The sequence below is a fragment of the Zalophus californianus genome, chromosome 1 (genome assembly GCF_009762305.2).
Source record: "Zalophus californianus isolate mZalCal1 chromosome 1, mZalCal1.pri.v2, whole genome shotgun sequence".
Taxonomy (NCBI): domain Eukaryota; kingdom Metazoa; phylum Chordata; class Mammalia; order Carnivora; family Otariidae; genus Zalophus; species Zalophus californianus.
The window spans coordinates 18783195-18804033 of NC_045595.1; the positions used below are offsets into that span (position 1 = coordinate 18783195).

Genomic DNA, 20839 nt, shown 5'->3' on the forward strand with positions numbered 1-20839 from the left:
AGATGGGGCTTGGCACGGGGTGTTGGCAGGGAGGCAGCCCCTCAGCCCGCTCGGCCGGGAGTGCTGGGATAGCCTGTGCCCACCAGAGGGCGCCCGAGTATCTCGCCGTGCTCCAGCAGGGAGATGCCCGCCGGCCTCTTGGGTCCAGACATCCCTTCCCTCTGAGCAGCCACCCCAGGGGAAGTCTGGGAGTCCTGTAATGAAAATGAAAATGAAATAGGGGCACGTGTGCTGGCAGAGGAGTGACCATGGGATCTTGGTGAGGTCACAGGGATGGGAGGGGAACGTTCATAAGCGCTGCCTGAGCAGCTTTCCCGGACGAGCAGAAGCCGCTTGCGAGCACAGAGCGCAAAGGCAGGGATGCCGGCAGCAGCCCGGTAGGGCCCGGGGATAGAAAGCTGCGGGTGTGCCAGAGAGGAAACTACCAGGCCAGGAGCGATGGGAAATGAGGCCAAGGAGTCGCACGGGTGCAGTCTGAGGACCCTGTGGGCCACGACGCAGGTGTGGGCTCATTCCAGGGGGAGGGGCTGCTCTGGAAGGTGTTGAGGCCAGGGAGTGAAGTCCGGGGTCTGTGTGTGAGGACGGAGTGCCTGCGCCAAGTGAGGAGGTAGCTGGAAGGTGGGGGTGAAGGGCAGGAGTTAAGGATGACGCCAGGCTTCCTGTCGGAGGCTGTGGGGATGGGGCGGCCTCAGGAAGGGGCGCTGCAGGAGGCGGCCGAGATGACAAGTCCCGTGTGTTTGGGGACGAGAGCCTGGGCTGCAGGCAGAGGTGCCGCAGTCGGCTGTCGGTGTAGAGGTGGGAGCAGATACATCTGTGGTGAGGCCTGCATGCGCAGCGGGACAGGCCAAGGCTTAGACAGCCCTGGATCTCATGTTCGTCGGGAAGGAAGCACTGGGGCAGAGAAGTAGGGGGTAGGGGGCCCGGGAGAGCATACAGGCGCTGGAAGTGGAGGCGCTGACGGAGGGCGCGACAGGGGATGTCCCTGCTGTCAAGGCCCTCATGAGACAGAGGGTTTGGGACGCAGGGCAGGCTGGGGCGGAGCGAGTGGGACGTGCAGGCACAGGGGCAGTGGGGCGTGCTCAGCGCGCGGCGGTCTCTCTCGCCATCCTGGGCCGTTCCACTGTGACCCCTCCACCCTCCGCTAGCCTGAGAGCCCTCCTGCCATTCCTCCCAGATGACCTTGCCTCCAAGGCCAACATCTTGATCGACCCGCTGGAGCTCCAGGCGGCCACCATGGATGACCTGGACGAGGACGAGGAGCCGGCCCCGGCTGCGGCGCAGGTGCCGCGGTAGGGGCAGGCAGGGGGCTTGGTGTCGGGCTGTCCCTCTATCATAAGGGCAGGGGTGTCATGCAGGGCCACCTCCCTCTCCGTGCAGGCAAGGAGTTTCACACCAAGCAGGTCTCTTTGCTGTAGGTGGAGGCACACACCTTCTGCCGTTTCCCAGCCCCACAAATCCACGGGGCCCTATATGGGCCCCAGGCCCCGGGGAGCTGAGTGGCGTCTGGCCTCCTCTCTCCTCCACAGCGCCCCACGCAGGCTCTGGCCATGGGGGGCGTGCTGCCCCTGCCCCGGCCCAGCTGGCTCAGTTCTCCAACCCTGGGCCGAGCTAACCGCTTCCTCAGCACAGCGGCTGTGAGCCTGATGACCCCACGGCGGCCTCTGAGCACCTCGGAGAAAGTGAAGGTCCGCACACTGAGCGCCGAACAGAGGACTCGTGAGGACAGTAGGTGCCGGGCAGGGCCAAGCGTGCCGTCTGTCGTGTACGGTTCCCCACCCTGGGCAGAGCCAGGCTGCACCCCCCTTCTCTCCTGGTCCTGTGGCCCAGTAGTAGCTCAAGGACGTGGGAAGTGCACTTGGCGGGGAGGAAGTCAATACTGCAGCAATAGGCCTGGAGCGCGGGCCCTTGTCCTGCCCGCATCCCCACCTTCTCCCTGCAGGGCCCTCCTGGGGCCCAGGGTGGGGGCAGGGGCTCCCCTTCTCCCGCTGAGAGGCCCAGCCTGGCACCACAGACCTGGGAGAGAGCTGGAAGGGCCTGCGGCCTTGACGCTGCCCTCCCCCTACTTCCTAGTTGAGGGCAGCCACTGGAACGAGGGCCTGCTACTGGGGCGGCCCCCTGAGGAGCCGGAGCAGCCCCTCACCGAGAACTCCCTGCTGGAAGTCCTGGATGGCGCCATCATGATGTACAATCTCAGCGTTCACCAGCAGCTGGGCAAGGTCTCCCGCTGGTGGCCCTCGAGTGTGGAGTGCATGCATGTGACCGCACGTGGACGTGTGCCACGGCGAGACTGACTGCTGCCGGGAACATGTTTTGTGGGAGGGGGGCTGTGCGGGGCCAACGACCTGGAGCTTGGCAGGGCTGGGGGCCGGGCTGAGTCTGGAGAAAGCTGAGTAAGGTGCCCGGGGCTCACGCTGGGTACGTGGTGTCCGCTGCTCTAGATGGTGGGTGTGTCTGATGATGTCAACGAGTATGCGATGGCTCTGAGGGACACAGAGGACAAGCTCCGCCGGTGCCCCAAGCGGGTAAGGCCCGGATGGGCAGGTGGGTGTGGGGGAGGGAAGGCTCTTAACAGAGAGGTGGCTTGCGGGCTCGGGGTTCCCAGGGCAGGCCGCAGAGGAAATCAGACCTGCCCTGCCCCTGCTTCTGGGGGCTGCCCTGGCGGGTTTTCTGTCCCTGCCCCCCCCCCCCCCCCCGCCACTGACTGTGCCACATCAGGGAGAGCGGGGCTGGCATTAGGGCGCGGCATGACCTGAGCCCCGTCACCAGCCACAGCCCGTGCCAAGGTGCCTCCGCTCCCTGCCCACTAAGTGCTGACGCACATCCACTCTCCTCATCAATTATGAATTCGACCCTGAGTGCTTCCTCAGCCACTTGCAGAGTCAGCAGGAAGCGGGACCTGCCTCCCCGACTGAGCCCCTCTGCCAGATCTCTCCAGGCCCCGGGGAGTAGGGCCAAGCATGCCTGGGCTGGGCTTCCCTGGCAGGCCGTGCCCCCAGCCGGATGCGAAGTGCAGGCTTGGCCAGGGTGAGAGCAGCTCCTGAAGCTCTGGTCCTAGCATGGTCCCTGGGGTGTCCTGGCCAGGGGCGCACGGAGCCTCAGGTGCATCTCACGTCCATGTTCTGTGCAGGTGACCAAGGCCCTGCTCTGAGGCCTGCTCAGGCTTGCCAGGGGGTCAGAGCCAGAAGCGGAATTGAAGAGTAGAGCTGGGTCTGCCCATCCGTTTGCCTTTGCCTGCTCTGGGTGCCAGTGGGTCCCTTCCAGGCTGCCTGGGGAAGGCGGGGTGGGGGTGGGGCCACAGCCTGATGGCTCTCCTTTCCCCCTGGGGGCAGAGGAACGACATCCTGGCTGAGTTGACCAAGAGTCAGAAGGTTTTCTCCGAAAAGCTGGACCACCTGAGTCGCCGTCTTGCCTGGGTTCACGCCACTGTCTACTCCCAGGTGAGTGGGTGTGGCCTTGGCCAGTGGTTGCTGCCCTCCTGCCGCTCACTGCCTAGTCACAGACCGGGCTAGGTTGTGCCAGCCCCTCAGTGCTCCCTGCCCTCCTGGGCCTTTGGCACACACGCGCCCCCTCCCCGCTCCTCATCCCCCCCCACCCCTACCCCATGCCGCACCCCCTGAACCTCTCCTGCCCCATGAGCTTGAGTAGATGCCGTTGTAGGCACCCCAGGTCCCCTCCAGCTCACACATCCTCCCCTGGAGGAACAGAGCCTGTCTCTGCCTGTCTCCCCTTCTCCCCTGTCCCTTTCTTCTCTCTGGAGTGGAGGGGCGCTCTCCTGGAGCCCCACGTGCCCTCACTCTGCACCTGCTTCTCTCTGATTCCCCTCCCTCCTTTGAGGCTACAGCCTTGTGTCCTACTTTGTCGTTCACTCGCTCATTGATTCAGTAATATGTACCCAGCGCCTGGAGTATGTCAGGTGTATCCCGATGCTAGGGACACTCAGTCATGACCCAGAAGGACGAGTGTCTGCTCTCACAGGGCCATCGGCCTTGAACAGTAAACTGAAAGATGGTGCACTCTCCTTGTGACCCTGCTGTGACCCCCCAGGTCCCGAACCCTCCAGACTTGCTTCCTCTCCTAACTGTCCTAGCATCTCTCCCCAGCTAGTGAGTGCCCCTGTTGGGGCATCTGTCTACCTTTTTAGGCGTGCCCTTCCCCATAACTAGGTGATCAAGGCCCTTGTCCACACCTCTACCCACCATCCGCACTTGCTTTTTCCCCAGCCTCCTTCCCAACCCAGACCACCTCCACTTGCTACCCCTCCTTTCTCTCTGGCCCTGGGCCGCCTTGCCTCCAGCCCCTCAGAAGTGATCATGGTCTGGGAGCTTCCTCTCCTCCCCTGACGGGGATTTCATGGCTGGCTGCTGGCCTAAGCACTCTTGCCCACCCCTCCCGCACCGTCTTCTTAGGAACCTCACCCTGCCATCTCTGTAGATTCTTTTCTTTTCTTTTAAATTAATGATAAAGCTCCTTGCTCAGCGGGGAGTCTGCTTCTCCCTCTCCCTCTGCCCCTCCCCCTGCTTGTGCTTGCTCGCTCTCTTGTGCGTTCTCTCTCGAATAAAATCTTAAAAAAAATAATGATAAAATATACGTAACATAAAATTTGCTTTCTTAACCATTTTTTTAAATTGTGAAATACATATATTGCTTACCATCTTAATTGTTTTAAACGTATAGTTTAGTTGTGTTGTGTTAAGTGTGTTCACATTGTTGTGCGGCCAGTCTCCAGAGCCCTTCATCTTCCCAAACTGAGACTTACCCCCCACCTCCGCATTCCCTCCTCACCTCAGGGCCCCAGCACCCACCATTCCGCTTTCTGTCTATGAATTTGACCACCCTGGGGACCTCCCGTAAGTGGAATCCTACAATATCCTGCTTTGTCACTAGTTTATTTCACTGCACATAACGTCCTTCCGGCTTTCTGTGGCAGGGGTCAGGATTTCCTTCCTTTTTAAGGCTGAATTATCCTCCCATTGCGTGTATTTACCCCACTGTGTTTGTCTATTCATCTGTCATTTGGTTTGTTTCCACCTTTTGGCTGCTCTGAATGGCGTGGCCGTGTTCATGGTGTATACAACTCTCTCTTCAAGATTCTGTTTTCGGTTCTTTTGGGTATGTACCCAGGGGCAGAATTGCTGGATTACACGGTAATTCTATTTTTAATTTTTTGAGGACCTGCCATGTGGTGACTGTACCGTTTTACATTCCCACCAGCAGGGCGGGCGCAGGGGCTCCAGCTTTTTCCCATCTGTCCCAACACTTGTTTCTCTCTCTATATATACTTTTTTCTTTTTTTGATAGTAGCCATTCTAATCGATGTGATGTTTCATTGTGTTTTTGATTTGCATTTCCTTATCGATCAGCGATGTTGAGCACCTTTTCATGTGCTTATTGGCCATTTGTATGTCTTCTTTGGAGAAATGTCTGTTTAAGTGCATTTGCCCATTTTCAATAGGATTGTTTTTGTTGATTCATAGGAATTCTTGTTATATATTGGATATTGGTTCTTTATCAGATTATGATTTACACATGCGTTCTCCCATTTTGTGGCTTGCCTTATCATTCTGTAGATGGTGACTTTGTCACAGTTTTCATTTTGATGAAGTCCAATTTATCTCTTTTTCTCTTTTGCCTGTGCTTTGGTTGTCACAGCCCAAAAGTTGGTGTTAAATCCAAGGTCATGAAGTCCCCCCCAAGTTTTCTTCTAAGAGTTTTGTAATTTTAGCTTGTAAGTTAGGGTCTTTGATCCATTTTGAGTTAGTTTTTGTAAAAGATGTGAGGCAGTGGTCCAGCTTCATTCTTTTGCATGTGGAAATCCAGTTCTCTTAGGACCATTTATTGAAATGACTGTCCTTTCCGCATTGAATGGTCTTGGCATCCTTGTCAAAAACCCTTGGATCATATGTGTGAGGGTTTATTTCTGAGCTGTCTATGCTATTCCATTGGTCTGTGTGTCATTTTTTATGCTGGACCACACTGTCTGTTTTTTTTTTTTTTTTTTTAAGACACATTTATTCAGCGTCATGACCAGACTATTACATTTAGCAATCAACAGCATGGGTGCAAAAAAAAAAAAAAAAAAAAAATCTACATTAAAACCCTTTGTTGGAATGCTTTACACTTTCCACAGAACAGAAACTAAAATAACCTGTTATACAATTAGTCACAAATACAGTTCTCAAGTTTTTGCCCATACACATGAGGATTGTCTAAAACATGTCTTCTCTGTAGCAGCTCGGCCCTGCCACCGCTGTGCTTGGCTGAGTTCACAAATCTGCTGTAACCTGTAGCTTCCCCGTCCCTCCTCTGGCTCTCCTCTCCTGCTGAGCCTTGTTTCCTGGCAGTAATTAAAACCTTCTGCCACTGCCGTAGCTCCTGCTGCTGCTGGAACCACCACAGCCACCTTGGTTTCGTGGTCTGGCAAAGAAAGTATTGGCCTCCACCACCATAGGGGCCGGAACTTCTGCCTCCAAAATTTCCTCCTTTCATGGGTCCAAAATTTGAGGATTGATTGTTGTAATGGCCAAAATCATTACAGCTTCCGCCACCTCCAGAGTTGCTTCCGTCATTACCAAATCCATTATAGCCATCCCCACGGCCACCATGTCCACCACCACCTCGACTGCCACCAAAGCCACCTCGACCACTGAAGTTCCCTCCACGACCAAAGTTGTCATTCCCACCAAAACCACCTCCACGACCACCACCCAAGTTTCCAGAACCACTTCGACCTCTTTGGCTGGATGAAGCACTAGCCATCTCTTGCTTAGAGAGGGCTTTCCTTACTTCACAGTTGTGGCCATTCACAGTATGGTATTTTTGAATGACGTCTTGTCTACAGAGTCATGGTCATCAAATGTTACAAAAGCAAAACTGCCACTGCCTCGGTCAGTCATGATCTCTATCACTTCAATTTTCCCCTACTGTTCAAAATAATCTCTTAGATGATGTTCTTCAGTGTCTTCTTTCATGCCACCAACAAAAATCTTTTTCACAGTTAAGTGGGCACCAGGTCTTTGAGAATCTTCTCTTGAGACAGCCCTCTTTGGTTCCACAACTCTTCCATCCACCTTGTGTGGCCTTGCGTTCATGGCTGCATCCACCTCCTCCACAGTGGCATACGTGACAAACCCAAAGCCTCTGGAGTGCTTGGTGTTTGGATCTCTCATTACCACACAGTCCGTAAGCGTTCCCCATTGCTCAAAATGGCTCCTCAGACTCTCATCGGTTGTTTCAAAGCTCACACCTCCGATGAAGAGCTTCCGCAGCTGTTCAGGCTCTTTGGGAGACTTAGACATGACGGTGGTGGGAGGGGAGACTTTAACGATGCTTACTCGGCGGCATCCACGGGCAGAAAGGAGTAATCTAACGAACGTATCTTCGGACCACGCTGTCTTGATTATTGTAGGATTGCATTAAGTTTTGAAATTAGGAAGTAGGAGGTCTCCAGCTTTGTTTTATTTCAAGATTGTTTTGGCTATTTGGGTCCCTTGAAATGCCGTACGAATTTTAGGGTAGATTTTTCTGTTTCTGCAAAAGTTGCCATTGGGATTTCTGTAGGAATTGCATTAAATCTGTAGCCTCTTTGGGTAGTTTTGTTATCTTAACAATATTAAGCCTTCCAATCCATGAACATGGACCATCTTTCCATTCGTGTCTTTAAAAATTTTTTTCAGTAACGTGTTATAGTTTCAGTGTACAAGTTCTTCATCTTCTTGGTTAGACTTATACCTTGATTTCATTCTTTTTGATGCTAATGTGAGTGGAATTATTTTCTTGATTTCCTTTACGGGTTGTTCATTGCTAGTGTAGAGAAACACAACTGACGGGGCATCTGGGTGGTGGCAGTCAGTTAAGCATCCAACTCTTGGTTTCGGCTCAGGTTGTGATCTCAGGGTTATGAGATTGAGCCCTGCATCTGGCTCCGTGCTCTGCACAGTCTGCTTAAGACTCTCTCTCTCCCTCTCCCTTTGCCCCTACCCCCTGCGTGCGTTCTTTCTCAAATAAATCAATCTTTAAAAAAAAAAAACACGATTGATTTTTATGTGTTGATTTCGTACCCTGCGTATTTCCTGAATTGATTTATTTTAACAGGTTTTGTGTGTGTATGTGTGTGGATTCTTGAAGGTTTTCTACATGTAAGATCATGTCATTTGTGAATAGAGATAACTTTTACTCCTTCCTTTCTAATTTGGATGCCTTTTATTTCTTTCTGTTCTCTAATTGCTCTGGCTAGGACTTCCAGTACTGTGTTGAGTAGAAGTAGTAAAACCAGGCGTCCCTGTCTTGTTCCTAATTGGAAAGAAAACACTTTTAGTTTTTCACTATTGTGATGTTCATTGTGGGCTTTTCATAAAAAGCCCTTATTATATTGAACTGCTTGCTTTCTTCTCTATCTTCAGTGCTCAGACTCCTGCCTCTTTCTCATTTACTTTCTCCCATTAGTAAAGAGAAAAACCTGTGGTGCCTTTCCCTGACTCTACATCGCTTACAGCAGCCCCTCCCTCCTTCCTTCTCTGTGTCTTAGCTTCCTCATTTCCTCTTCACTCTTGGCCCAGCACACGCTCCTTCACTCCACTCTGAAATAGACCTTTTGCAAGGCCTCTCTCAAGCCCCCCGCCCCCTTTGCAGAAACATCCCCACCCCCGTTACAGTGGTCCTTTGGGTGCATTAGTGCCATCCCCTCCTTAGACTTGGTCTTCTCTGGCCTCCTGTGGCAGTAGGCTCCCAGGAGACCTCCTGCCTCAGGTGCACCCTCTGACCCCTGCTTACATCTTCTTGGGTTCTTAGGTTTGAGGGCACATCAGAGCTGAGGTCAAGTCCAGATGCTCCAGCTCCAAGACATGTGGGTGCTCTGGGTCTGGGCTGGGGCCTGGTTCGTGACCCCTCCTGGGCACAGACCATGTGGGAACCATCCTGTAGGGAACAGGGCCTTTGGCAGGTTGTTTGCTTTCAGTGGTCTCTGTTCCACCAGTAATCACTCTGCCTCCTTCCTTCCCGACACCTTCTCTGAGCTCCAGACCTGCTTCCTCAACACCACCTCTCTGGGGGCATTTTTAGGCACCTCATGCTACCACATCCCTTCTGCCTTGGACCAGGCCTGCTTCTCCTCCGGTACTGCTGGCCTCTCTGAAGGTTCCATCACCCCCAGAAATGTGGGCCTCATGCTTGTGCAGCCAGTCTCTTGCCCCCACAGCCCATCGGTGCCTCCCCATTCCTGGCCATCCAGTCCCTTGTCTGCTGACTTGCGCCTAGATGAGGCTGGCTTCTTCACTGCCCCGTCCCCACTTGCCACTGTGGCTCATTTTGCACGGGGCAGCGTTCCAACCCAGACTTCTGGTCACACAGCACCTTCGCAGTTAAAACCTGTACCTACCTTTCTTTCTTTCATTCTTTCTTGTCTTTTATTTATTTATTTAGAGAGAGGGAGGGAGAGAGGCGGGGGAAGGGGCAGAGGGAGAGAGAGGGAATCCGAGCCCGACGTGGGACTTGAGCTCACGACCCTGAGATCATGACCTGAGCTGAAATCAAGAGTTGGACGCTTAACCCGACTGAGCCACCCAGGCGCCCCTAAAACCTGTACCCTTAAAAAACTGCAAGCTAGAATTCTGGTCCAGGCTGGGGCATTGTCCTTTCTGGGCCCGGGGCGCACCCTCCCGCCTGCCAAGCACGTGACTGCCCTGCCCGAGCCACTGCACCCACTTGGGAACACGGAGGCCTTTCCTGGGCCCCTGGACCGAGCCATACCCCTGTGACCTTTCCCACGAGCAGCCCAGCAGCAGCCCCTGTGCCTCCCGCAGGAGAAGATGCTCGACATCTACTGGCTGCTGCGCGTCTGCCTGCGGACTGTGGAGCATGGCGATCGCACGGGATCTCTCTTCGCCTTCATGCCTGAGTTCTACTTGAGCGTGGCCATCAACAGCTACAGCGCCCTCAAGAATTACTTCGGTCCCGTGCACAGCATGGAGGAGCTCCCAGGTGACAAGGGGGCCTCTGGTGTGAGACCTGGCAGCCCCCTTCGGAGCCTCCTAGCCCAGCAGCACGCATCCGTGGAGGGAGCGGGCGCGGGCAGCTCCTGTTCTCGGCCCTGTAGTAGACAAGCATTTGCAAAAGCCCCACCTGCTGGAGAGCCCTGGTAGCCCCAGAGCCAACGGCTCCTCCCTGGTGCTAGGAAGGAAGGAGACAAAATGGAGCGCCGGGGTGGGGGCCCCTCCGGCTTTCACTTCCTCCTTGGTGCTGCTGTGGTCTGGGAGCCAGCTGGCCTCACCTGGCGCCCTGGTACTGGCCTCGGGATGTGGCTTGTGTTTGCAGTTCACAGCAGGGGGTCATGCTCTGCTGGAGGCCATGTGTAGGAGCTTGGGCTTCTCGCAGACCATTTCAGCCTGGGCTTGGTGGTTTGTGTCTGGATCGGGCCCCCCTGGCCTGTCCCCTGCCCCGCCCCAGGCCTAGGTGCAGGCTTTGTCCTCAGAGGCAGAGCTGTGGGTGCCCAGGGGGCTTTGACTGCTGAGCCATCGGGTGTGTGCTGAGATGGGCTTGAGCCCAGTCTTGCAGGACCGTAGCCGCGCGCCCCCCACAGTGAGTCTGTGCAGTGGCCTGTCAGTCAGTGAATATCACGCCCGAAGCCCCTGGATGACAGCTCAGGCCCGGACTGGCTCTGGGAGTCCACTCTGGAGTCCTCTGCCCAAGCCCACTCACCCTGCCGAGGGATGGGCCTGTCCCTGGAGCTGCTGCTCCCAGCCAAGCACTCCTCCCGCTCCATCCTGCAGGCTACGAAGAGACCCTGACCCGCCTGGCCGCCATCCTTGCCAAACACTTTGCTGACACACGCATCGTGGGCACTGGTGAGGAGCCCTTCAGAGGGCTTGGGGCGCGGGGATGGGATGGCACCTCTGGCCGGCTCTTGTCTGCTCAGAATGCTGTCCAGGTGGGCGTGAGGCATGGGGGCTGGGGTTCATGCCGGGTACCTGCTGAGGCACAGCCTGTCCCAACAGACATCCGTGACTCGCTGATGCAGGCCCTGGCCAGCTACGTGTGCTACCCACACTCCCTGCGGGCTGTGGAGCGGATCCCCGAGGAGCAGTGAGTGAGGGCCAGATCCGGGAGGCACGTGCTCTGCCCCACACGGTGCCCAGCCTCAGCCCTTGCCCACCACCCCTTGTCCTCGCAGGCGTGTCGCCATGGTGAGGAACCTCCTGGCTCCCTATGAGCAGCGGCCCTGGGCCCAGACCAACTGGATCCTGGTGCGGCTGTGGAGGGTAAGCCCGGCTGGAGGGGAGGTGGCTGCGGCGGGCTGGAGGGGAGGGCTGCCCTAACCCCAGCTGACCCCCCACGGACCCCCCTCGCAGGGCTGTGGGTTCGGGTACCGCTACACACGGCTGCCGCACCTGCTGAAAACCAAACCCGAGGATGCCAACTTGCCCAGTCTCCAGAGTGAGTGGCTGCTCTTGGGTCCTCTAGGATTCTTCTCCCTTCTCCCAGCCTCTGTCCTGCACTCCTGCTGGGCCTCCGCTCTGCCCCCGGGGGCTTCCATTTCCTGGCTTCCTCTCTGTCCAGGGACACTGGGCCTACTCCCCCTGGCTCCCCAGTCCCACGTGTGCCCTTTGGGCCCAAATGCTCTGCTGGGTCATAGGGAAAAAGGGCAGTACCTTCCCAGGCTGCCTGCAGCTGACACAGAGTGAGGACCCTGAATCAGCTCCCTGACCTCCAGCCTGCTCCCAGCACCATGTCTTTCTCCCCCTTCATTGCCATCTGCTGGTGCCAGACCTTGGGTACTTGAGTCAAGGCAGGGGCACAGACTAGGCAGTGCCCATGGGGCTTCCAAGAGGAAGAGGCATTTGGCTTCACTCTGTCTTCAGGGGCCATGGTCCAGCAGAGCCCTGTGAACTCGAGGACCTTCACCTAGGTCGGGCCTGGGGTGGGCCAGCTTGCAGTCTGCCGGCCACACACCGTGCTCACCCCACAGGGTGGCTTTCCTTGGCCCGCGCAGTGTGTTTCTGCCCTCGTGGGCAGGGTTTTTGCGTGAAGGGGTCCCCAGAGGCTGATTGCCTTGTGCAAAGTTACACGTCAAGTCCTTGCCAATTGTTTTGGTCGTGCCTGCAGGTGAAACTGAGCTGAAGATGGAGAATGGCAGTGGACCAGATACTTGTCCTGCTGCTGTAGGAACTATTGATTTGCATGAGGGGGGTGGCGGCGGGTGTCCAGCCCAGCTGCGGCTAAGGGCTCTGGTTACTGCTCCCTGTCAGCCCAGACTTGGCACCCACCACCTCGGCCATATGCCAAGGCCAGGCCAAGGGCAGCAGAGGAGAGGAGAGGACTGCAGGGCTCAGACAAGTAGGTCTTAGGGATGCTGACCTGGATACGAGTGAGGAGAGGTCTGGGTCACCCTGTCTGGGTCTAGCCCTCCCTGAAAGGCATGTGGCTGAGAACTTGCTGGGGACACGCTGGGGGGCAGCTCTAGGCTTAAGGGATGGTGTGGAGCTGGGAAGGACTTCAGCCTGTGGCTTGCCCAGCAGATGGAGGGACAGATTTAGCTCTAACCCCCAGACAGGGCTGTACCCTGTCCTCCTGCCTTTGTGACCTGAGCATTCTCAGGGAGCCATCTTTCTGTCCGTACACCAATGGCCCAGTAAGTGAGGACAGAGGTGGACAGGATAGGCAGGAGCCCCAGAATGGAGTCCCCAGTGACGCCGCCTCCTCGCGCCCCTGCAGAGCCTTGCCCTTCCACCCTGCTTCAGCAGCACATGGCGGAGCTGCTGCGGGAGGGGCCCGACGTGGCGCCCAGCTTCCTCAACAGTGTCCTCAACCAGCTCAACTGGGCCTTCTCGGAGTTCATTGGCATGATCCAGGAGGTGCGTCACGGTGGGTCGGGTGGGCTGCAGCATTGCAGTGGGCCCGGTGCGATGTGCAGCGCCACCAGGCCACTGAGCGCTGCCTGCCCCCTGCTGGTGGCTCAGATCCAACAGGCTGCCGAGCGCCTAGAGCGGAACTTTGTGGACAGCCGGCAGCTCAAGGTGTGCGCCACCTGCTTTGACCTCTCAGTCAGCTTGCTGCGGGTCTTGGAGATGACCATCACGCTGGTGCCCGAGATATTCCTTGACTGGGCCCGGCCTACCTCCGAGATGCTGCTGCGGCGTCTCGCGCAGGTGTGTCCATCTGGGCAGGGATGGGGGTGCCCCCTGGGAAGGCCCCAGTGGCGAGCCCACCCTCAACACCCATCAATGGGCTCCTGCCCTCACAGCTGCTCAACCAGGTGCTGAACCGGGTGACGGCTGAGAGAAACCTGTTTGACCGTGTGGTCACCCTGCGGCTGCCTGGTGAGGACCCAGTGCCCCACACCCAACATATCCCGGGGCTTGCTTCCTCCGCTGGGAGCAGGGATGCCTGATTGTCCGTGCTGCATCGGGACAGCCAGCCTTGGCCCCCGCAGCCTTAGCTCGCCCTTCTGTGGGGAGGATGCTGGGGAGGGGGCCTGGCGCTAGCCAGGTAGGCCTAGACCCCCTGCAGTAGGAGCACGCAGCAGCTCTTGCCCTCCCTCCAACCACCCCCCCCCCGCCAGGCCTGGAAAGCGTGGACCACTACCCCATTCTGGTGGCTGTGACGGGCATCCTGGTGCGGCTCCTGGTGCATGGCCCGGCCTCGGGGTGAGTGTGAGGCCCTTGGGCCCACAGGAGCTGGCGTGGCTGGTGGGAGTGGGCCAGCCAGGGCCTCCTGCTGCTGTCTCTTCACCTCTGCAGTGAACCTCAGTATCAGGTTTTTGAGGCAGGGGGGAAGGCAGTGAGGTACAAACTGCCTAACTAGGTGGCAGCAGCAGTGGCTCTGAGTAGAAGAATCGGGGACTGCACTGGCTTGTGGTTATGCCTCAGGCAGGGCTGGGGTGCTATCCTGCACGTACGGGACAGCACTGTTGGGATCAGGGGTTGAGGACACGCACCGCTACTTGTGTTCTCGAAGGGTCTGGTAATGAGCATGTACCACCTTTATTAAGGAACTCCATGACAGCTGGATCCAGGATGCTTGTAGGAGCCCCCAGCTCAGCACCCACACAGGAGGGTTCTCAGACCCTTCTTCCCTGCCTCCCTGCGGTGGGTGGTAAGATGCGTATAAGACCAGGGCACGGCCTCAACCATTAGGCCGAGACCAGTGCCAGCCCTTAAGAGGCTTCTACCCTCGAGGGACAGTGAGTTCCAGCTCAGCCCTCCTATCTTGGCCATGCTCAGCAGGCTTTTTACTGCTGAAAAGCTGGAGGACAGGCCCTGGTGGCCCTTACTGCTGTCTTGTGAGCCCATGGAAGAGGCCCTGCCCTCAGAGTGGCCTGTGGATGCCGCTGGCCAGAGATGGCGAAGCTGCTCTGCCTGGGGCTCGGGCCAGGACCCCCGAGGGGTGGCGGGGAGGGGTCTCTTGCCTTTCTGCCTGCCCACCAGACTGCATGGAGTTGTGAAGCTTGAAGGAGGTTAGATGTTGGTGCGGGTTTCCTCCTTCCACCCTGGGTGGGGGCCTAGGTCTTCCTTTGGCGCTCTCCTCCTCTTCCCCTGGGCACCCACTCTCTTCCTGCCCCACGGGGAAGGGGAAGATGGTTATGCTTCAGTTCTTCGCCACTACTGCTTGATAGCTGCCTCGGCCCCTAAGGATGTGCCTCGGGCTCTAACGCAAGGGCTCTTCCAGATGGCCCCAGTTCCAGGCCTTGTGGGACATTTGGGCACCAGCAGGTCCTGCGGGGGTCTCCGGCCTTTGGGCCCTGTGTGAGAGCAGAGGGGGAGAGAGGGCGGGGAGCCCAGCCCTTCCATCAGCGAGTGGGGCTGCTGTAGTTGAGGTCGAGGCCACACAGGAGGCTGGAGGACCAAGCCCAGCGCCGCCACCAGCATCTGGCAGTTGTCTGGGCGGCAGCAGGGAGCGGGGCAAAGCAGCGGGTGGTCGATGGCCTGGCTCTGAGCCCAAGGCAGCCTAGGTCATCACCAGACCCTCGGAGCCCGTGGAGCTAGCCGACTCGGAGCCAGCATGGAGCTGCAGGCCCACGGGGTTGTAGAGATCAAAGTCCTCGGCGACCGCCAGCTGCACGCGCCCGTTGAGGCCCCTCCTGCCCGGCTCCAGAAAGACCACATGCTTATGGACGCTGGCCTTGCGGCTGGGCACCTCGGGCACGCTCGGCTCCTGGAGGGGGCTGGGCGCGCGGGGCCAGCAGTGCCGCCAGCAGGTGCGGCGGTAGCAGCGGCGGCAGCCCGGGCAGGGCGGCGCGAACAGGTAGAGCAGCACGAGCACCAGGCCTACGGCGCAGCCCAACAGGGTGGTGAAGCCCGTGTTGAAAGCCTCGGGCTCCGGGCGCGGGGCGTGCACGCTCACGTTGTACTCGTGTGTCTGGTTGTGGTGCAGGCGGGGCCCGGCGGCCAGGCACACGAAGAGCCCCGCGTGCCGCGGCTGCACATTGCTGATGGCCAGGCTGCCGTCGGCCAGCACCGCAATGCTGCCGTCTCGGGACCCCGGGGCCACGAGCAGCTCCTGCTTTGGGGACACCCAGGCGATGCGCACAGCCGGGGCGCTGGTGTTGCAGCGCAGCCTCAGGGGCCGACCCATCTGCACGTGCAGCTGCTCTTCAGGCCGCTCCAGGCCACCGGCCAGGGCGGCCGAGCAATTCTCGAAGACCCGGCTGTGCTCAAAGAAGCGCACGCGGGACGTGGGCACCTTGAAGGCCAGGCACATGTACTGTGGGGCGAAGTCACTGACGGCACTGAGGCCCCGCTGGAGCCAGCGCTGCAGCAGGTGGTAGAGACGGCAGTCACAGGCCAGGGGGTTGTTGTGCAAGTAAAGGCCGTTCTTGAGAAAGGCCGGCAGGGCAGCCAGGGCAGCCACGGGGATGCGGCCCAGGCGGTTGGAGGAGAGGTCCAGAGTACGGAGGTGGGTGGCGCCCAGGCCGTGGAGGTGGTCAAAGGAGAAGGAGGAGAGCTGGTTGCAGCCCAGGTAGAGCCGGCTGAGTGCGCCCAGGCCCCGGAAGGCGAGCTCGTCCAAGTGCGCCAGTCGGTTGTTGAACAGCAGCAGCCTCTCGAGCGCCCCCAGCCCTTCGAGGTCGTGGCGTCCCAGCGCCCGCAGCGCGTTAGACGATAGGTCGAGCAGCCGCAGGCCGCTGGCGTTGGTGAACACTCCGCGACCTAGCGCGTCCAGCTCATTGTGGCCGAGGCGCAGGGCGCGCAGCCGGGAGAGGGGCGTCAGCCAGCCGGGCCGCAGGCGCTGGAGCGCGTTGTGGCTCAGGTCGAGGTCTGTGGTGGCGGCGGGCAGCGCGGCCGGCACGTCCTGCAGCCCCAGGCCCGCGCAGCTCAGCAGGTCGGCGGCGCACACACATCTGTAGGGGCAGTTACGGGGCCCGGAGGGCAGGAAGCTCTCCGTGCCCAGGCTGCCCACCCCGACGCGCGACAGGCACAGCAGTGCGCCCAGCAGCACCAGCCAGACCATGGTGGCGCCTGCCGGGGGCTGGGACGGGGCAGCTCTGTGCGGGACACGCCGCGCCGGGACTCACCCGCTTCTGCTGGCTGTGGGCTCAGCCCCGCACGCCAACCGCCCCTGCTCCCCCGGCTCCAGGGCGGGATTTGGCGTCGGGCTGCACTCCGCAATCCCTCTGGCTTCCCCAGCTCTCCGAGTGCTTCCCTGGTCAGCTTCTAAATACTCTCCCAGAGGAGGGCGGGGCCTCAGCCTCCCATTGGCTCCTGTTGGAGGGGGTGGGGCAGCCCCTCTCTTCCCCGCGACCGAGGTTCCCCGTGTGGTCGCCAGAGGGGGCGCGAGCCCGCCCCCAATGCCCCGGCCTGTCCTGGGCCAGTGGCTTTGCCAGTGCCCAATCTCCCCGAGAACAGTAGGAGGGGAAACCTGGGAGGCACTCCTTTAAGCTGCTAGTCATGTTCTTTATTTTTTTTTGGAGCGTTAGTGTTTATTAGGGGTAGGCAGACTTTTCACTATCTGCTGGTCACCCCCTTAAACTGGCACCCAGACTGTGAGTTCTTACTGGGACCTAGGATGAGCAGCATGGGGTAGGAGCGGCGGGTGAAAACAAGAGGTGAGCTGGATTGTCCCACCACCCCCGCCCCTCCGGCAGGTACTGCTTCCTGACTACACTTGCCCCCCTCTCTCACCTAGGACAGAGAGAGCCACGTCAGTGCTCCTTGCTGATCCCTGCTTCCAGCTCCGCTCTATATGTTATCTCCTGGGGCAGCCAGAGCCCCCTGCCCCTGGCACTGCCCTGCCTACCCCTGACCGGAAGCGCTTCTCCCTGCAGAGCTGTGAGTGGACTGGGGGTGGGTCGGGTTTGGGGCTGGACTAGATCAGGAGTCTCAAGAAGAGCAAAACCCCAAGTTGTGGTACTTAAGAGGCACTGGGTTCAAGGGCCACATTGGGCCTGACACCTGCTACCACCCGCAGACACAGATTACATCAGCATGGAGGAGCTGGCCCAGGTGGAACAGATGCTGGCACACCTGACCTCTGCATCTGCCCAGGCAGCTGCTGCCTCCCTGGTGAGTGGGAGCCGCAGCATCCAGGCGCACACCACCCACATACATATGCTGGCACAACTGTGCACACTACACAGGCACAGTCTTCGTCTCCTTGTCTGGGTGTCCAACCGCAGCTCACCCTGCACTCTGCTCCCTGCAGCCCACTAGCGAGGAGGACCTCTGCCCCATCTGCTATGCTCACCCCATTTCCGCTGTGTTCCAGCCCTGTGGCCATAAGTCCTGCAAGTAAGTGGGCCCCGTGGGTGCAGGGGGCTGGGGAAGCGGCAGGGATACACACGCCCTCCTCCTCCCTCCCCTCCCCTCCCCTGTTGTAGAGCCTGTATCAACCAGCACCTGATGAACAACAAGGATTGCTTCTTCTGCAAAGCCACCATCGTGTCTGTAGAGGACTGGGAGAAGGCGGCCAATGCAAGTACCACCACTTCCTCGGCCGCCTAGCCCACACGGCAGCAGCCTCCATCCCTGAACTCAGACCCAGGCTGGGCCCTATTTATGAGCTTCCCCTTGCCCTCTTCCCCACGACTCCCCTCCCCACCCCCCACCACATCCAACCTCCTTGCCTGAGTGTAACCTCACTGGCAGGAGCCCAGCCATGTCCTGATTGTGCCTGAGCTTGACTTTCAGTCAGGGCCACAGTGAGCATTAAATTATTATTCCATACAGCCCTGGCCCGGCCCTTCTTGAGGGAGTGGGCTTTGTGGGGTATGCCCAGCAAGGATCCTGCCAGATTATGTCCACAGGAGAGGGCAGGTGTCCAACCACTTCAGCCTCGTCTAGTCCTCCCAGATAAACGGCGAGTCCAGGGCCTTCTGATGTGTCACACCAGGGCTCCCCCTGCCAATGGGGAACTGGGGACTCGGCCAGCCCCGTGGCATCCCCTCACATGATGATGCGAGGCTCTGGCACTGACTCGCCGATAGACTTGTGGGGCAGCACGCTGGCACCGTTGAGGTAGAGCTCGTCATTAACGATGACATCTTCACCCAGGACCGTCACGTTCTCCATGCGCACCTCGGGGGAGGGGGCAGGCCTGGTCAGCGAGGCAGGCGCATTTCCTGCCCCTCTCCCTGTTCGGCCCAGCCCCTAGACTTACCCACTGGCCCACGCGGCAGCGCCAGCCCACAATGCAGGACTCGAGCCAGGAGTGGGATCGAATGTGAGCATCTCGAAGCACTGTGCACCGCCGGATGCACACGCCATCCTCCACCACCACACCAGGACCCAGGCTCACGTTGGGGCCGATGCTACAGTTTTGGCCGATGCGGGCACTTGGGTCCTAAGGACAGTGGGGAAGATACGAGTGAGGCATTCATCTCCCAAGCCCGAGAAGGGGCATTTATGATGGGCCGGGTGGGGGCCTCACCACCAGCACGTTGCCCACAATGCCAGGGCCTGAGCATAGTTGCTCAGGCTGCTTCTGTCGCAGGGACTGTAGGAAGAGGCACATGCCGGTGAGGAAATCCTTGGGCTGCCCTATGTCCATCCAGAAGCCTGTTGGGAGGAAATGCATCAGGGGGCTCAGCCCAGCCACACCACACCCCTACCCTGTGGCCTCCCTGCCTCACCCTGCAGCTCCATGGCATATAGCTGCCCCTCCTTGGCCATGACAGGGAAGATCTCCTTCTCAATGGACGTAGGCTGCAGCTGTGGGAGTGGGCAGCTTGTGAGCAGGGTCGTGGTGGTAGGGGCCTGCCCTACCCCAGCCCACCCCGCAGCTGGCTTCTACACACCTGGATGCGCTGCAGCACTGCAGGGTTCAGGATGTACATTCCTGCGTTGATCTTGTTGGACACAAACACCTGTGGCTTCTCCACGAACCGGTGAATGCGGCCTGTGTCAGCCTCACATACCACCACACCATACTTAGAGGGTTCCTCCACTTTGGTCACCTGAGTGGAGGGGGAACCTCAGGCCCAGTCCAGGTGTGTTTGAGCCTTGATAATGCATACTGTCCTAAATCTAAGGCTGTGCCCCAATGCTTAAAAAAGACACATACTGTACAGCTTTGCACCCACAACACAAGGGGATAGTTAAAGGCTGGGCATGGGGGACAAGCGTGTCAGAGAAGAAACACCTGGTCCCTTACCAGGATGGAGCCCTCCTGGCCGTGGTGCCGGTGGAACTGCACCATGGCTTGGAAAGGGAAATCGCAGATCACATCACTGTTGAGGACGAAGAAAGGGTCCGCAGTCTCAGAGAGGAGGTCACGGGCAAGTGCCAGGGGCCCAGCTAGAAGAGAAGTACAGGTCACCATCTTGCCCGGGGGGTCGGGGGGTGGACGGACAACTGAGCCCCTGGATCCAGGCTCAGCAGACCCCATCCAGGCTGGGTTTTACCCCTTCCCAGGCCCTAAACCCTCCCCACAAGGGACTTTTACTGACCTGTCCCCAGAGGCTCTTCTTCATGGGACATAGAGATTCGAATTCCCAGCTGTAAGGGAGAAGCCGCCTGTCAGGTGCCTCCCACCAGGGTGGGTGGTTGCGCGGGGATCGAAGAAAAAGGTCAAAAGTCCGAGCCTCACCCTCTGTTCCTGCGCCTTCATTTCCTTCTCCAGCACCTGAGACATGTAGCTCACGGCCAGAATCACGTGGTCCACGCCTGCCTGTTGTACAAAACAGCGCCGGCCGATAGAGGGGCTCAGCCGGAAGGTACGGGCGTCCGCGACCCCCAAGTGCTAGCCGTCCCTCTTCCTGCCAGGTCCCACCGCTACACCGACCCCGGGTCTTACCGCGGCCAGCGCCTCCACTTGGTGCAGCAAGATGGGCTTATTGCAAAAATCCACCAATGGCTTCGGGATGCTCAGCGTCAGCGGACGCAGACGCGTCCCATAGCCGCCCACCAAGATCAGTGCCTTCATCGCGCCTGCGGGCGGCCAGAGAGTGAGTCCCGGGCTCCGCGGCCCGGCCCGCCCGGCCGAGCCCTGCCGCGCACTCCCGCCGCCGTGTCCGGCCCCGCGCCCTTCGCCTGCCAGACTGACCCACTTTGGCTCTGCCTTGGCCGCGGAGTCCGCCGTGACGCCGGCCCGGGGCTGCACACAGCAGGACGCGACGCTAGACGAGGGCGGCTAGCCCCGAACTCAGGCCGGACCTAGGCGGGCGGTGACGTGAGCCCGAGCCGACCAATCGGCTGCCGTTGACGTGGCACGGAAGCCGGCGTCGGAGCGCTGAGGCGCGGCTCTCCGGCAGACGTAGCCAATAAGAGCCCGAGCGCGCCCGGCTGCCATGGGGACCGGGCCCCGGGCCCGCGGGTCAGCTAACCATTGGCGGATCCAAAGGCGGAACTGGCGCCAAGGGCGAGGCTTCCTTCCCGACGGGTGCCGGGTCCGCCGCCGCACGGCCGCTTCCGGCCCC

General features: G+C 59.2%; 3 protein-coding genes and 1 pseudogene across 6 annotated transcripts in view; 1 reads left to right on the top strand and 3 right to left on the bottom strand.

Moving 5' to 3' along the window:
- Positions 1-18151, top strand: part of RNF123 (ring finger protein 123) — a 29396-nt gene extending 11245 nt beyond the window's left edge. For 2 of the 3 annotated variants that reach the window (XM_027583831.1, XM_027583832.1), the window contains exons 22-39: positions 1175-1281; positions 1527-1725; positions 2071-2216; positions 2439-2522; positions 3330-3437; positions 9798-9975; positions 10764-10838; positions 10989-11076; positions 11165-11252; positions 11343-11427; positions 12706-12845; positions 12951-13139; positions 13235-13310; positions 13553-13637; positions 17113-17255; positions 17395-17489; positions 17629-17714; positions 17804-18151. In XM_027583831.1, coding sequence (XP_027439632.1) covers positions 1175-1281; positions 1527-1725; positions 2071-2216; positions 2439-2522; positions 3330-3437; positions 9798-9975; positions 10764-10838; positions 10989-11076; positions 11165-11252; positions 11343-11427; positions 12706-12845; positions 12951-13139; positions 13235-13310; positions 13553-13637; positions 17113-17255; positions 17395-17489; positions 17629-17714; positions 17804-17927 — 2096 coding nt within the window. In that variant the 3' untranslated portion in view covers positions 17928-18151. Of the gene's footprint in view, positions 1-1174; positions 1290-1526; positions 1726-2070; positions 2217-2438; positions 2523-3329; positions 3438-9797; positions 9976-10763; positions 10839-10988; positions 11077-11164; positions 11253-11342; positions 11428-12705; positions 12846-12950; positions 13140-13234; positions 13311-13552; positions 13638-17112; positions 17256-17394; positions 17490-17628; positions 17715-17803 lie in introns of all 3 variants that reach the window. The other variant, XM_027583833.1, reaches the window with a different exon arrangement.
- LOC118356987 lies at positions 6345-7295 on the bottom strand (annotated as a pseudogene).
- On the bottom strand, positions 13928-17119 carry AMIGO3 (adhesion molecule with Ig like domain 3). The gene has a single exon (XM_027583855.2). It carries the CDS (start codon positions 16435-16437, stop codon positions 14938-14940), a length of 1500 nt encoding a protein of 499 aa, XP_027439656.2. The 5' UTR covers positions 16438-17119; the 3' UTR covers positions 13928-14937.
- On the bottom strand, positions 17292-20769 carry GMPPB (GDP-mannose pyrophosphorylase B). Of its 2 annotated transcripts, XM_027583860.2 has the most exons (10): positions 20467-20599; positions 20218-20351; positions 20011-20091; positions 19871-19919; positions 19576-19718; positions 19220-19378; positions 19055-19133; positions 18853-18980; positions 18583-18765; positions 17292-18500 (listed from the first exon to the last, which is right to left on the bottom strand). In XM_027583860.2, exons 2-10 carry the CDS (start codon positions 20344-20346, stop codon positions 18369-18371), a joined length of 1083 nt encoding a protein of 360 aa, XP_027439661.1. In that variant the 5' UTR covers positions 20347-20351; positions 20467-20599; the 3' UTR covers positions 17292-18368. The 2 variants fall into 2 exon arrangements, with proteins under 2 accessions (XP_027439661.1, XP_027439662.1); XM_027583861.2 differs by lacking the exons at positions 18853-18980; positions 19055-19133 and having other exon boundaries at positions 20218-20769.
- Positions 20770-20839: the final 70 nt, after the last annotated feature.

Excerpts from the sequence above, each read along its gene's own strand:
- AMIGO3 (XM_027583855.2), bottom strand. The coding sequence starts at position 16,437 with ATGGTCTGGCTGGTGCTGCTGGGCGCACTGCTGTGCCTGTCGCGCGTC.
- GMPPB (XM_027583860.2), bottom strand. The coding sequence starts at position 20,346 with ATGAAGGCACTGATCTTGGTGGGCGGCTATGGGACGCGTCTGCGTCCG. Across the intron at positions 19,379-19,575 it reads GCCAGGAGGGCTCCATCCTG|GTGACCAAAGTGGAGGAACC; the intron begins GTAAGGGACCAG and ends CCCTCCACTCAG. Across the intron at positions 18,501-18,582 it reads GCTGCCGCGTGGGCCAGTGG|GTGCGCATGGAGAACGTGAC; the intron begins GTAAGTCTAGGG and ends CCCTCCCCCGAG.